General features: G+C 47.3%; 1 protein-coding gene across 1 annotated transcript in view; it reads left to right on the top strand.

Annotated features, from left to right (window-relative positions):
• The first annotated feature begins 1,474 nt into the window (after positions 1-1,474).
• LOC149353956 (uncharacterized) overlaps positions 1,475-16,117 on the top strand; it is a 39,308-nt gene continuing 24,665 nt past the window's right edge. The window contains exon 1 of the mRNA XM_089575890.1: positions 1,475-2,457. Within this exon, the coding sequence (XP_089432016.1) occupies positions 1,475-2,457 (983 nt within the window). The remainder of the gene's footprint in view (positions 2,458-16,117) is intronic.

Here is a 16,117-nt window from a genome sequence, read left to right as displayed (position 1 = left end):
TTACAATGGTCGGATGCTGGCCCGTAAGGCGCCGATTCGATGTCGCCCGTGGCTGTCGCATTTGGATAGAGGCGAGATAATAGAGACGCAGATACTGAGCGAAGTCAGTGCACGATAAGGAACCCCATGTGGTTTAAATTATCGGAGCTCTCTACTACGACGCCCTTCATAACCTGACTCGCTTTGAGATTTAAAGCCTCTAAACCATAACCAAATATTTCGCTCCAAGGGCCAGAATATAATGAGGAAATGCAATTAGACTCGTACACAACTGTGGACCCGCGAGAGCCAGCGTTAACTGGCGGCTGGCGGTCATCTTCTGCATTGCACGTGTTTATTGGGATATTATAAAACTATCTGGCTATTCGTTTGCATAGATAAGAGCTCGTAAGTACGAAGAGAAGTCCCTCAAACAAGCAGTGTATTGTGCCCGAACATGGGCTTCTCTTCCAGGATTCATTACCGGCGGTACCTCGAAACACAAGCCTTGAACACGCGACAGCGGTGGCGTTGTCGGACACGGATAAGCAGTATATCTCTTGTAAACGATAGAGTGCGTATCCAGGATTTACAACCGCACAGCTAATGTGCGTAAGGTATGGCCTTTGTTAAATGCGCATCCACTCACCCTGACTGAGGCTCAACAAAAAACGAAGCCTTCACTATCTGCTAAAAATTCAGCGCGAGTGTCTCCGAAACAATGCTGTTCATAGGGCGTCAGGATTTTGTCAATTAACAAAGCGTACTGAGAATGGGCGTATGAGCAAACCGACAAGTCGCCGTCAACGAAAGCGACCGCAAGGAACACCTTCCAGAAACACCAGAGGTAACGAGAATTAGCGCATAGCTGCGCTCATGAGAAACCAAGAAAAATTAACAGCCCAATTGCTGGGCTACGCAAGTTTCACGCAGTGACCGAGGTACCTACTGCGGCTGCGAGATATTGGCTTTTTTTATAATGGTGGAAATGGCATCATGCAGCATTGTTTGTTGTGTTGTGGTAGGTTTACTGGTGCATAAGCACCTAAGGCTACCATGCGCCAAACACAAGCATCATGAAGCGACCCTCTTGTATATACAATCTATTTCGAATCTGTTCACGATTTGGCATCCTAGCTTCTGAAGACCCTCAGACAACAGTGCATTGTTACCAAAGACTCTCTTACCAGACGGCCGCATTAACTAAGAAGCTGATATATTGATTTCCGAAACTGTGGTGACATTAGTGGAGAAGAACACAGAGGTACATAGCGCGTCCGTCTACTTTAGTGCGCATTCCTTGTGCAATCTGTTCTGCACGCAATGCTAAGAAAGCGACGAAGAGTCGTTATCCACTCGCCTCCGACTTGTGACAAAGAAGAGCGCTGCCATCTGCTAAGTACCAGGCGGTGCTGAGTTATTTCTCGAATTCCTGCTTCATTTCTTGTGTTCTCTTTCTATTTTCCAGGGTGACTGAACGCGGGAACGGGGACTGATGTCCACAAACTCTCCAGGCCAGGGGAATTCCCCCTGGTCAGCTTGTCTTTCCCCAGACGAGCTGCCTCTTGATTGTTTCTTCCGTGGCGGAGTAAGCAGTATACCGGTTGCTCTCGTCCCCGCGGATGAGGGCTCCATCAAGCTGAATAACCCCGAGGCTGTTCAGGGTGCTCTTAAATCTACCACCCCCCATTACATGAAGATCACTGACGTCCGGCAGTTCGGCCGTGGAGGGATCGTTTGCAGATCGTCAGACCAGGCATGCATCACCGAGCTCCTCAAGTGTTCGTCGTTTGCCAATCACGCGGTCAGCGCATTCATACCTCCTCATCTGGCGTGTTCGAAAGGGCTAGTCCGTGGCGTAGACGCACGGCTAAGCGCGTCTGAGACATTAGAAAAGTTCACTTCGCCTGGCGTGATCGCCATTCACCGATGCAGTCGTGTGGTGGATGGAACTAAGATACCGACGGAGACTGTTATTGCTACATTTGCGGGGCTGTCCTGTCCATCTGAAGTTAAGGTGTGGCCTTTGATTTTCCGTGTGGATCAATTTACATCTCGGCCCCTTCAGTGCCGTAATTGCTGGAGGTTTGGCCATAGCGCCAAGGCCTGTAAATCGAGTTTTCGTTGCTGTGGGTGTGGAGAGAGCCACGACCCCGCTGGGTGTTCTTCTCAACACGAGAAATGCTGTTTGTGTGGCGGTGAACACTCAGCAAGCCATTTCGAATGCCCAGCGCGCGCTGAGGAAGTTCAAGTACTAGAGTTGATTGACAAGCGCAGGTGCTCAAGACGTGAGGCAGTTGCAGTCATCAAAGATAGGACATCTGGCTATACAAGTGTGGCAGCGCGGCATGCAACCGTTGTGGATTCCTCCTTGTCGCAAGCGATTGCGGCGGCGGTGGAGAAAGCAATGGCAAGTGCCATGGATCGCATAGTTGAAAATCTGTCCGCGTGTATTTCGCAGGTCATGGCATCCCAAATGTCCACTTTATTGAAAGCTTCTATTGCCCCTCTTTGTGGCACAATCACTTCTCCATTGGTTGCACCTCCCCAACCTTCTGTGCCCGTGCCTTCCAATCCACTGAGTCAGACTCAATCACAGCCTTCGTCTATCCCTACAACCAGTTATTCACATCACAATGAGACAGAACTCTCATCTGAAGAGTGCGTTGATATGGAGACTGGGATGCGTGCTCAAAAGCGCAGTGCGTCTCCGTTAGGTGGTGCTGGTCCGTCTTGCTCTCAGTCGAAGAATAAAAAGAATCACCCTAGATCTACATCCAAAGGCAGCATTTTGGATCAGGCGGTCTCCGCTGCAACCCTTTCGGCGACATAGGGTGGTTGAAGGTGTTGCAGTGGAACTGCCGGTCTATTCTTTCTGCTTCAACAGATTTAGTTTGTTTAATCAGTAAATTAAGTCCAGATTTAATTGCTTTTCAGGAAACATGGCTCACTAAAGATTCTAGGTACAGTTTACAAGATTATCGCTATTTCAGGCTTGACCGGCCCTCAAGAGGTGGTGGGTTGCTATTGTTCGTATCCAGAAAATTTTGCCACAGGGCAACTGTGTCATTTCATTATATGGACAGGCAGTGCGAAATTCAGGCACTTGATCTCAATATTCCTGGATATCAACCACTCACTCTGGCTAATGTATATTTTCCAACAGGTGTGCATGACGTTCGGCCTCTTGACACGTTTTTATCTAGTTGCAAGAAACAGGTTTTAATTGTTGGAGACTTCAACTCGCATCATGTTTCGTGGGGGTTTCGAACAGATCGCTGCAGTACGCTCTTATGGGACTGGGCTTGTGTAAATAACCTCATCTGTTTAAATTCGGGTCTCCCCACATTTGTCCGTGGTCAGTCTCGCTCAGCGTTAGACTTGTCATTTTCGTCCCCCGGAATAACTGTGTCCTCTTGGGCGCCAGTTGACTATGCCTCCAATAGTGATCACCTTCCGATTAGCTTCCAAGTTATGTGCCAGTTGACCTCTCCTAACAGCACACGGCGCACATTCATAAATTACGACAGTTTTAAAAATGCACTCAAAGCAGACCTTCAGGAATTATCTCATTCCAACAGTGGAGATAATGCCATCCGCATTTGTTCAATTTTGGATGGAGCTCGTAAAAAATCGGAGTTCTTGGTTCAGGCACATAAGGGAACATCGCCGTGCCTTTGGTGGAACGCAGAGTCCGCTCGAGATTATAGGCGCCGAAAGGCTGCTTGGAAGAAACTTCTCCACAATCAGTGTCCCAAAAACTGGATTGATTATAAGTTCGTTGCAGCTACGTTCAAGCGCACCGTATCTCGTGCAAAGGAGTTGCACGATACTGAACGCTACGAATTCATTTCAAAATCTGGAAATAGGCGCGCTTTATTCAATTACCTAAGATCCAGGAAACTAATCTCGTCCACCATGAACGCTGTCTCCCTAGTTCAGTCACCGGCTGAACTTGCACAGTCCCTGGAAGAGATAGGCAGAGGCCTTGAGCGCCGGTTTACGGCTCTTCTTCCTTCTCCTCAGAGATTTCTTGCCACTTTGGACGATTTCGAGGAGGTCACCCTCACTGAGCTCTCGGACACTCTATCCGCCTTCCACCAGCGGCCCCTGGCCCTGATGGTGTGACTTCTTCTATGATTAAAATTTTGTTTGAGAAATCTCCCACCGACTTACTGGCACTTATAAATTACTCTCTTAAGGGGTCATGGATTCCAAATGAGTGGTGTCTAGCAAAGATTATCCCGTTGCTTAAAAAGCAGGGAGTTGGTTATGTGTTATACAATATAAGGCCAATTTCTTTAACTTCGAATCTCGTTAAGTTAATTGAGAGGGTGTTGCATGGCAGAATAATGTCTGTTATTTCATAGACTGGGTTGTTGAACCCTTGCCAGATTGGTTTCAGACCAGGATGCTCTATATGGTGTGCCCATACCGACCTGGAGAGCCGCATACAGTTAGCTCGTCACCGAAACCAATACGCAGCGCTTGTTACTTTAGATGTATCTAAACCTTATGACAGCGTTGAGCACAGGACGCTCTTGCAAAGACTACAGGCAGTAGGACTTCCGAGATACTTTGTGGCTTGGGTTGCTGAATTCCTTGCTGACAGGGAATTTTACTGCTTCCAGAACGGTGTTTCATCAAGCAAATTTCGACAAGCGAGAGGAATGCCCCAAGGGGCGGTCCTCTCCCTTGTACTTTTCAACATCTTACTCAGCAGTATTCCCTGCAGTCCTCAGGTGTCCACCTATGTGTATGCTGATGACATCGCCTTTTTTGCTTCAGAGAACGACATTTCCTCTTTGTACCAGTCCTTACAGTCCTACCTGAATGTCCTAGACCAATGGTTAGGAGACATTATTCTGTCCTTTAATGTCAATAAATGTGCTTTATTGGTTTTTCCGCTCTCTCGTCCAGTTAATATCTCTATTGTTTACAGGAGCCATGTAATTCCTCAAGTGCAAAGTGTCAAATACCTCGGAGTAATTTATGATCCTTCTCTTTCCTGGGGGGACCCATATCGAGCAGATCACTGCGAAAGGAGTCCGAGCAGTCGGTATGCTGCGCAGGCTGAGCAGTGTTCGTTCTGGCATGAGAAGGCACTCACTTCTTATGATTTATAGAATGTACGTCCGTCCAGTCTTAGAGTTCGGCTGTGTTTTATTCTGTGGTGCGCCAGCGTATAAACTTCGCCCCTTGATTCTCTTGGAGCGGGAGGCGTTGCGCCTTTGTTTGGGCCTTCCAAAATTTGTGGCGAATTCCGTTTTGTACCTGGAAGCGCGTATTCCATCATTGACTTCTAGATTTCGGCTCTTAACAGTGAAAACGTTCGTAAGAATGTGCGATTCTTCGCTTCATGCCTCCAATTTGATCTTCCTTCGTCAGCCTCGGCCATTTTTCAACGAATCCTGGTCTCGTTTCCGTACCCCACAGATATGTTTTGTGCAATCCCTCCTTTACCCCTTAAACGTCCGCATTTCGGACATTCGTCCGGTGTGCGCCAACTCTTCATCTATTCAGATTGTCTTCGATGACATCTTTCCAAAACATGCAAAGTTAATGCCTTTTCATTTGCTCAGCGGTTTATTGCAGGATTACCTGCTGTGCTTTAAATCTCATGTGTTCATAGCGACAGACGCCTCACAGTGTGAAGAAATGGCCGGTGTTGGCATTTTCTCCATCTCCCTTGACTGGTCATTCTCACTCCGTCTTCCCGATTACACCCCTATTTATTCGCCCGAATTTCTAGCAGTTGTCTTAGCGTTGCGCAAATTGAACAGCTCCTTGTCTTCTGTCATAATTATGACAGATTCATTATCGTTGTGTTCCTCTCTCACCGCGCCTACAACATCTCAGGCACTTCGGTTACTCAAATGCTTGGTTCCACCCCACGTGTGTTCATTACGGTTGGTCTGGGTGCCTGGGCACAGAGGAATCCATTTGAATGAGGTTGCCGATACCCTGGCGAAGGCATCTCTTCAAGGCCCAGTCTTATCTGTGCTTCCACCCAGCACATATATTACGGCGGCCAGGTTTCGCAGGTATCTGCTCTTGAAAGAATTCGCAGCATCAGCTCTGACCTCCTCTCCCGAATTCCGGCATCTCCTTTACCCGTGGTGCAGTAAAGGATGGCGATCACGCAAGCTTGAGGTTTCCTTCACGCGTCTACGTTGTCGCGTGCCTCACTTAAACTTCTACCTTTATAGATCTGGTCTGGCGGTCTCCACATTGTGCCCGTTCTGCGGAGAACCCGAAACGATAGATCATTTCTTGTTGACCTGCCGCCGTTTCTCATCTTTACGGAGCCGCCTGCTGGAGCTTCCGTACGACAACTTGGTCTAAGTCTGACAGCCGGGGCTGCTCTGTCTCTTGGCGCTTCCTCCCTTGGGCACAGCAACTGGAGTGTGCACTCCGCCATGCAAAACTTCCTTACAGACACTAAACGGCTGCCGTCTTAAGCTCTGCTCTTTCTAATGATCAATATTTCTCTGGAACGAAAGCTTTCTGAAACGTGGAATATTTAGCCCCGTTCTCTATTTCAGTCACCGATCTCACAGCATTTGTTTAGCCTATTTCAATTACACATCTGAGAACCTTTCATTTATTTCCTAATTGCTATTATTATCATAATTATTTTATTTTCACCACCATTATTTTCTTGTTTAACATTTTGTGCACCTATCAGTTGCCGCCTGTGTCTTGGCCAATCCCCCGCAGTGGGTACGCGCCATTATCTAGAGGACAACAACAACAACATAAATCGCCTGATAACCTCGAAAGAACCCAAGGGTGCATTCGAGTGGCTGCCATAAGGCTTAGCAGAACTGCACGTCTAACTCTGCAACTTGCCGCACAACACACATACCTTAAAGGGAGACTGGAGCAAATACAAGTTATCCTGTTTTCATCAGGGCATTCAACTACAAAGGCTACGCTCCAACTAAAACTGCTGCTTGATAAGTCAGGAAAGACGAAAGGATACAGTACAGTCTGGCCATTATCGCCAAATTTCGGAAGTAAACTATGGTGCCTGGACACAGTTCCTTGGGATCGGATCGCGGAGGCTAGGTCACACTGCCATTTACATCGTCATGGTGCTCACGGAATTCTTTTTCTGCAGAAACCGAAGCAGAAGCATTAAAGAAGCAGAAGCAGAAGCATAAAAATATATTCTTGTTACTTTAAGCCAATTACATTCTTGTTACTTTAAACGTTTAAACCAGATACTACGTGAAGATAGAATTTTGATAGCAACGATATGCATGGTTCTTAATAAAGAAAGTCGTCTTTCATTAACATTATTACCACTCCTCTTCGGCGCCCCCTCGCCCTCTCCATGAATATGTTATAACATTAGCTTGAGCTTGCAGGCATGCCTGCCGCGGCACCGGTTACAGCACTTACCAGCTCAAAGTTTTCGTTTTCACAGAGGCCAAATCTAAGTGATTGCAGTTTGGTCGCTGAAATAACCCCGGTTTCTTCCTACTTCGATACCTGGTTTTAGATTAAACTACGGTCTATTGGTGTTGCTGTGAAAGATGGCTGCTATGACCGGATTCTGTGCGCTTCATTTGAAAAATGACATGACAAGGGCGTGGTTCTGCCGGAAATGGTTCACAAGACTGAGCTAGAATACTGGCGTGCATTGAAAAACTACAATTACGAGATTGACGACCATGTGGTGCCAGCGTTGCAAACCGATGAAAACATTTTTTAGCCCCTGCTAAAGCAGTACGCTCCAGAGACTACTTTTTCGTGAAAGTCGCCCTGCTTTCTAATGTACGTAAACGCGAAGTTAGATTGCGGCATTGAAGCCTGACTTCCAACTGAATATACCTTTTTAAACTACAGTTGTCCAGAATCGTTTGCCTAAATATACATGACGAACAACTGGAATGTGATGCTAATCGGCTTGCAACCCCCATACTGAATGGTGCTTGTTTCCAAGCGGTAGCTTTATTGATAGTTAAAATCAAATTAAGACGATCAGTTGGATTGATGAGGAGCAAATGCTTTACAACTCTTTTTCCCCAATCTTTTAGTAAAGAAATCACAACAAATTAGTAAAATAGCACTGTAGAAAAATATTTTTATCACAGTTAATTACCTTGAAAGCCCGCCTGCATCGGAATTGCGGTACTAGTCTAAGGATTCTCTCTGCAGTGCGATAAAAATAGGCAAGGCAGCGAGAATACCATCATCACGGGAGTGGCGATATCCCGTGGAGCGACTCTTAAATTAGCAATTAGGTGCATGCCACCAAGAAAATTTTGCAATTTCTAAACTCGCTGCCCTAACTGAGCTCGTTTTTTTCAGTTATGACCAGGTGAAACTGTTGTCAATTGTTGTTGCTCCTTGTTTGAGAAAATGAAAGCAAATAAAATTCGTGAGCGCATTTTAGCTGAAACTTGTTTCCTACATGTTCGCAAAATGTTTGATGTTGCCATTTAAAAGTCTTGAGACAGCTGATAGCCGAATACGTAACTTTTATTCAAGTACATTTCTAATTAAGTCATGCTATTCTTAGCAGAAAATTAAAGGTTGCAAAAAAAAATTTCCCCAAAGTACCGCATTCACCACACGGGCGGTACGCGGTGGCCCGGAAGCCGGAGCGCCCTGCATAGGAAAAAACAAAAAACAGAACTGCATGAGACAAGGGAAACAGCCACTGCAAAATCCGCATAGCCTAATTCCGCAATTAGTATAGAGCCGCAGAGTCCACGACGTTTTTAATCCATTCTACAATCTTTGTGCTCTATAAATAGATTGCAGGTAGAAAGAAAAAAATATAGCACGGAATATTTCTTTACTGCGGCGTAGTTTTTCTGCGAGCATCGTGGACTGTGCGCGTACTCATCACCATTCGGAAATCTCATTCTACTTCAGGGAAAAGCGGATTTGAAATTCCCGGCTCCCATTGATCATGAAACATATCTATCTGTACCTTAAAATCTGGGGACCATCAAGTCTTAGTTGATGATGTGAACTGTTGACTGCAGAGACCTCCTCACCTGAATGCAAGAAACGGCTGTGTGGGAGGACGACACTTGCGAAAGCTGTTGTCTCCTCTTATCAGTGCAGAAACCCCGGAGGAGGATCTCATCTACGAACATTTACCCGCTTTGGGGCGTGTTTGCCTTAATATCATCCGGCACAGTATAATTTTCAATATGCAGCGCAATCGTTAATATTCTGAGCGTTTACACACTATTTGCGTAGTTAAAAGCCCACTATCAAACCCACCCCCCCTCTAAGAGAGCGTTATAATCAAATCAAATCAAATCAAATGCAGTTTATTTTCCGTCCGAAAGAAATCAACGGAGGAGGCTCGAGCAAAAAGTGAAACATGTTCACTTGATTGCGCTCAAGCCCCCTTTTACATGACATGCAGTGACGACACACGGGTGGACATTATTTAAAACATACTCGTGGAGTATGGAAATATGGTACAAAGAAAACAAAAACATACATGGTTAAGCAATATAGAGTGGTTTTGCAAAGCTCTCTTGCGGGTATAGGGACATACGTGACTCTGGAATGAACGTTAGCGCAATGCCGTATAGGTGACAGCATAAGACTGAATCTAACCGACGAGATGAAAAAAGTGTTTTCCACGTCGCTCAAATTTTGGCGCGTTTCATTGCCTATGTGAATGAAAAATGAAATACCTATTTCAAACTATCTCCGCCACTGCTTCCGCATAGCTTCTGAAGAAAGTGCCAGCCAATGGTAATAAAGGGACACAAAGCGAGGAAGCAGGCAGAAAGACAAGGAAGCCAGATAGCCACATCCGACCGAGACCCAGAAATTCAAAATATTGTTCAGCTTTGCTTTACTATTGTGTTTGTCTCTAAACTTACGTCCAAGGCGCCATTTTAAATGCGGTAAACATCTTTGCTAAATTGCGCTCTATTGTTCCAAATCTACTGCACCTCCTTAAATCGAAACAAAAAGAACTCGACGTCTTCGGCGTCGGCTACAAAGTCGTCTAAGAGAATGCGAATAGGATACCCCGAACTGGGGACAATGCGTATCGGTGCAGCCACTTACTGAAACATTCGGTGCAATTTTGCACATGCGCTTGGCGCTTCTTCAACTGTTAGCAAAATTTTCGGAAGCCACTGGCATTGACGAGTCGCCAGGCTGTCCAGGAGTGGAAGTGTTGTAAGGAGCTCCCTCTCTATATTTTTCAGCTGAAAGTTTAAAGTCGTGATCAGAAGTGTGCAGGCACCTGCGAGATGCCACTCACGCAGGTTGGCGGGGAAAAGCAGCCGAGATCACCGTGGACAGACTACCACGGGACCTCTCCACTGGGTTGTGCCCGCTGGAGAACCGCCAGCGCCGTGTCATGGGTGGCGGTGACAGAGGCGGGGCACGGCCCAGCTGATAACCCATTCGGCCTGGTGGAATACACAGCAACACCAACACAGACGTCGCTCTCCACGAAAGCCGGGGAGCCGAGCCTGGACAGCTGGCTGCAACAGACACGTTAGTAGATGACGTCCACTCAGGCATTTTCAGAGAGATATGCAAAGCAATGTCGGTATGCCAATCACTCTCGTGTCAAAAACATATTAGCCACTAAAACGTGCCGAAAGAAAAGGGTCCATGCAGTCACAACTAAACTCGTGAGGAATGTCGTGCTGAACTTAATATTAAATCTGGAATACTATAGGTAAGGGTAAAAGCTTGGCGCAATAAGCCGAGGACTAAGGCTACGCTTTTATCCTTGTACTATGAACCAACAATCCCAAACGTCTACCTTTCTACAGAGTAAACATAACGATTAATACCGGTTCCATATCCTTAACCGCGCAAGCCAGAATCCGCTAAGCGCGACCCCTTAATGATGGGCGCAGAAAAAATGGTGGTACCATTCAGTAGATTTCGCTGTAGCGGAAGCAGCGGAGCGTCCAGGTTTAACAAGCACCCTAGAAGACGCGCAAACTACCCGTACTGATCAGTTTTTTTGTTGTAAATCCGGCCCCACGAAACGAAAATCAACATTGCCGATATGTCACAGTGCAATTTCGCCATCATTCTTAAATCGCCTTTCCCAACTCGGAGCCATCGCTTTGCACATACTTCGCCAGTTGAACACTCATCGGTTGTCGCTTAACACTTGTTTTTATGCGAAGCATATTACTAGAGGTACACTACAGCCCTTCGCCGTGGTTACGCGCCGTGCACACCACGTGGTACAGTGACGTCACACCACGTGACATACCACGTGACACATGACGTCACGACAGAGGAAGACGGAGGTACACTACAGCCCTTCGCTGTGGCTATGCGCCGTGCACACCACGTGGTACAGTGACGTCACACCACGTGACATACCACGTGACACATGACGTCACGACAGAGGAAGACGGAGGTACACTACAGCCCTTCGCCGTGGTTACACGCCGTGCACACCACGTGGTACAGTGACGTCACACCACGTGACATACCACGTGACACATGACGTCACGACAGAGGAAGATGAGGGTCCACCTCGCGCCGTCGCTGTGGTTGCACGCCGTGCAGACCACGTGGCACAGTGGCGACACACCACGTGACATACCACGTGACACATGACGTCACGACAGATCGCCGTCACGCGCTGGGAGAGGGAGAACGATGCCATCGCACAGACACCGGAATGTCCTCGAGCGGCATTCCCGCGTATTTCGAACGCGCGTTCACACTCGGTGTAGGTGAAACGCTCGCTCCACCGGGCAGGAGGACGCGGCTTCCGTGCCAATCCAGACGCCCACCCAACGCGCGTCTCGGGGTCAGTCGGCGTTCCGCTGTAGCCATGCCGTTGTCTTCCCCCACGACGAAGGCTTCTAGTGGTTGTATTAAAATGACCAAGTATTCAACCAAGGAAAGCCATGTATTACCAAGCCTAGCCATCAATATGCTTCGCATCTGAGCAGGGTTAACCAAGTTAAGCCTCACACATTTTTTTTTGTTGATCAGTGATAGATTTTTTTTGTCATCATCTTCTTTTCTGCCATATAATCTAATAGGAAGTTATCCTCTCCACAGCTATAGGAAAATACTCCTCCTAGGCTATACTGCAGGGCCATATCAAGGCGTCATGCCCAAAATTTAGACCACTAGGTGGTCGGCGCTGTAAAAAACTTTTTTTCCGCTACTTTTGTGTGGTACTTCTTTCTTCTGGTCCACACATTCTTAGTATTGTTCTCACATTGCACGCGCAGCGCTTGCTATAACCCCCCCCCCCCCCCCCCTGAAACGTAAAAGGCACCTCAGTGAATATTCTCTAATCAGTCCACAACACAATGCAGCTGTCTCACTAGCCCCTCATCGGTTATTTATTGGTACGCATGTCGGCAGCATCGAGCATCACATTACACTGAACAAAGAAAGATATACATTTGCAAAAGTTCGCCGCATGCTCTGTCTTCAAGCATTCCGAGATAGGCGATCAGAGCGCTCGTTGACGGGCACACATAGGATTTTGTGAGTTGTCAGTCGCAGAGGGAAGTATTCCAGTGCATAAGCACGCAAGCGGAAAATCATGGATAAAATGAATTCTCACCACACTGCCGCGCAACTTCGAGTACGTTAGCCTGGATCTTCCGTGCTCCAGACTAGCATTAAGTGGGTGAAACGCCATAACATCCGGTTGCACTGGCTGTTCCGTGTACATCAGAGATTTTGGTTCCCGATACCAAGACGTGTACTTTCTGCGAGCGTGGCTGATCGGCCAAGTTGGTAATCTATTACAGCTAGGAATACAACACTAATTTACTTTAAGACACAGAAGAAGGGAAGACGGATCACCACCGCGCTGAGCGTGACATCTGATATACAGGAGGAGGATTGATAACCTTGTGCGAGCAGCGTCCTTTCGCCAAGTGCACGCAAAACCACGTTTCACGAGTCATTATTCGAGCGCACCACCCATGTCTGGAATGGCCTTCCCAACCACCTGGCCCTCACCAGTGATCGTGCACGACTCAATACGGCCATCGCAGAACCTATCTCATCATAACCTTGTATACCACAAGCCTGTCCCAATTTATCGCCGTCCATCCGCCCAGCTCTCATGTTATGTCGCACATCAGGAAATAAATAAATAAGTAAATAAATAAACAAGGTACGTGTCAACAATACCTGTTAGCAACACCACATGTGGAAGGTTCATATTTGATTCTCAAAACTCTAGGGCTCCTTCACAGAAGCATCGTGAATTCATATTTCACCAAGAACATATGCAATATCCCAGGTAAAGGTATTCGGGATTTTCTGGAAGAACGAGCGTCCTACACAATAATGACAACTGAATTTAGAGCGTCTTGGTCTATAGTTTTTATCTATATTTCGGTGTTGTCTAAGCATTGCAATAATTAACAACAGTTTGCTGGCTTTTGAGCTTATGGCTTCAGGGAAGCTTCTGGATTTAGTGCGCGCGCCTGTGTGTCCGTGTGTATCTTCGTGTGCGTATATATGCATGTGTGTGTGTGTGTGTGTGTGTGTGTATGCGTGTGTGTGTTTGTGTGTGTGTTTGTGTGCGTGAGTGTGTGGCTGTTTGTGCGTGCGTGTGTGAGGCCTCAACGCTGTGGAGAAATGTATCCCCCATCAACGAGCCCCCACCAACCCAAGGAGCTGCGTTCGCCAGCCCCACTTCCACCGATACTGAATCTCCACCCACCCACACTACCCGTCTAAAAGGCTCCATCCATCAGAATCGTATGTAGCAGCGGAGCGCAAAACCGAAGGGGAATCCAAGCCTACACCCATGACCCACGCAACCACCTCACAGCCTTGAGTAGCCATGACCCACCAGAAGCACTCGGAGCATGACAACAAAATCCGACAGCGAAAGCAAATTCAATGACGGCATAAGAGCCAATAGTTCGAAAACCGAGAATAAAGAAATGAAAAGTAAAACCAATGCTGCTAGAGCAAATTTGTCACATCTATTGCACCATGACGCGTCAGTTTCATGCTACACGGGTACTGAGGAACCTGACGCTAAGGTACGAAACTGCATTTTGGTAAACACATAGAGCTATTCCTAGTGCCTCGGAGACTACTAAGAAACTTCGCTTCCAAATTAGGGTAGTAACAAAGCTAGAACTAAGATCATGACCAAAATTTCAGAACAAATCGAATGATTTTCGATGCTGCTTTCTTTCTATAAAACTCACCGGAGAAGACTTCGATGTCAAAGCACCGCGATAGTCGATGAGTGGTCGGCTGACGGCCCTGCGAGGCTGGACTCTCCCGGACAAGCAGCCTCCGTGGACATCGACGCGCTGCTCGGTAGCAGCGGCCGGCACCCTGTCCGCCGCGTTTGCTGCCGCAGAGCCAGACCGATACGACTAGGCCCCTGTGGGACTCGGAGACCGGTGGCCGCTCAGCTGACCCCTTCGCAGAGTCCGCATTGCAGCCGCAGCTCCCAAGGCACGGGTCCAGTCCTCGCTTGGCGCCGCGACGCCAACAAGGAGGAGTGGGGAGGAGCGGCGAACCAAGCGACGTTCCGACTGATGGTCCAGGCGGAGCGGTCTCCGAAGAAGCACGGTGCATGGCGACTCGTCGGGAAATAACGAACGCCCAGTCCAGTGTCTGCGTTTGAATCACAGTATGCAGAACAAGGAAGGTTGTTGTTGTTGTTGTTGTTGTTGTTCACCTCATGGGATGGCGCATACCCACAGAGGGGGATCGGCCAAGAAGAGGGGTGCATAGAGAGATTTTGAGATTTTTTGCTTGTTTGTTTGGATTTGTTTTCATTGGAAAAATAAATAGATAAATTAAGTAATAAATAGAAATAGGTGCTACGCGTGCGCATGAGCGATTTTAATTGCTGTTCTGCCTCTTCTTCTTCGTGGCGCTTGCGCAAGGTGCCGCAGTGCCAAGTCTTCGCGGTGCTCATACGAGCGAGGACCTACGAAAGAGACGAGCCCACGGTGGAGAACATGGTGTAAGACAGTCAAGGTATTTTTGGAGATGTTAAAAACTACAATGCTGGCCTGTCTCCTGAAGGTGCCACCGTGCACCTGATAATAGCACCTCAAAAAGCCTTCCCATGAGCTTGTACACGAAGAAATCTGGCATGCTTTGCGTTATTTTTGTCGCTAAAAATATGTTGTGCCCTGTAGGATTGGAGAATGCCTCAGATGGTAGATTTTTCCGAAGAGGGAATGCTTGGAGCGTAATATTTGCGAGCAGAGTAAGGAAGAACAAGACGAAAAATAACTTACAGTAAGCTAAAGCTCCTTCTCTGCACACAGTATCGACCACACACTGAACCAGAAGCCTATAAGACAGATCAGTGAGAGAGGTCCGAAAGGTAAACCGGGCTCACGTCATGGTTGGCTATGCTGCGGTGGAGAAACATGAAAGGGCAAAAAAAAATGGCGTTTATGGCCGTTGCATAAACTGCCAAATTCAGTGATAGCAGTGGGTTGTCGGACCACACTATCGTCCGTAGGTCCCAGTTCTAGTTTCCGCTATGTATCTTAAGAGTACGCACGGCTTCAGCGTCCTCGCCTTGTAAGTCCAAGAGCAGCATGACGATACGCAAGACGTGCGCTCCCTCCGCCATCAGCCTAAGCAGTGGTCCTGCTGACCCAATCTTTAGAGAAATATAAAAACTACAGAGAAAGTTTACTACCTTCGAGTCGCAGCGCAAGTACGGATTCGTGCTACGTAGAAGACGACAGTAAAAAGGCAGTGCTGCGGGGCGGAGCAGATGGATTTTGATGACGACGACGGTCTCTAATGAGCAGCGTCAGAGTCTGGTGCAGTTTTGCGCTAGCCGTATTGGCTGCGGCGATGGCCTAGTAGTATCGCTGAGCGGCCCTTAAAGGAGATCTATTCGCGCTACCGCGGATTCTACTCCCAGTCATGAATATTCATTCATTTTTTTTTCTCTTTTTATGGTTGGCGTCTTACTCAGCTGAAGGTCAATTGTACACGGTCCGCGATTGAAGGCCCAGGTGCCAAAGTGAAGCTTTCGGTTCAAAAGCTAAGCATTTGCGTCCTTCAGAAATGGCCATATTTACGCAGGAAGGCAGAATAGATGAAAAAACGCAACGAATGAATTTAGTTAGCAAATTCAGGTTCATTAGCGCTAACTTGAACCATGCATAATGTAATACATTCGACACACACGAAT

Source organism: Amblyomma mixtum, chromosome 3 (assembly GCF_055824585.1).
Source record: "Amblyomma mixtum isolate Tamu chromosome 3, ASM5582458v1, whole genome shotgun sequence".
NCBI classification, from domain to species: Eukaryota; Metazoa; Arthropoda; class Arachnida; order Ixodida; family Ixodidae; genus Amblyomma; species Amblyomma mixtum.
This window is presented reverse-complemented; position numbering and strand designations above follow the sequence as displayed.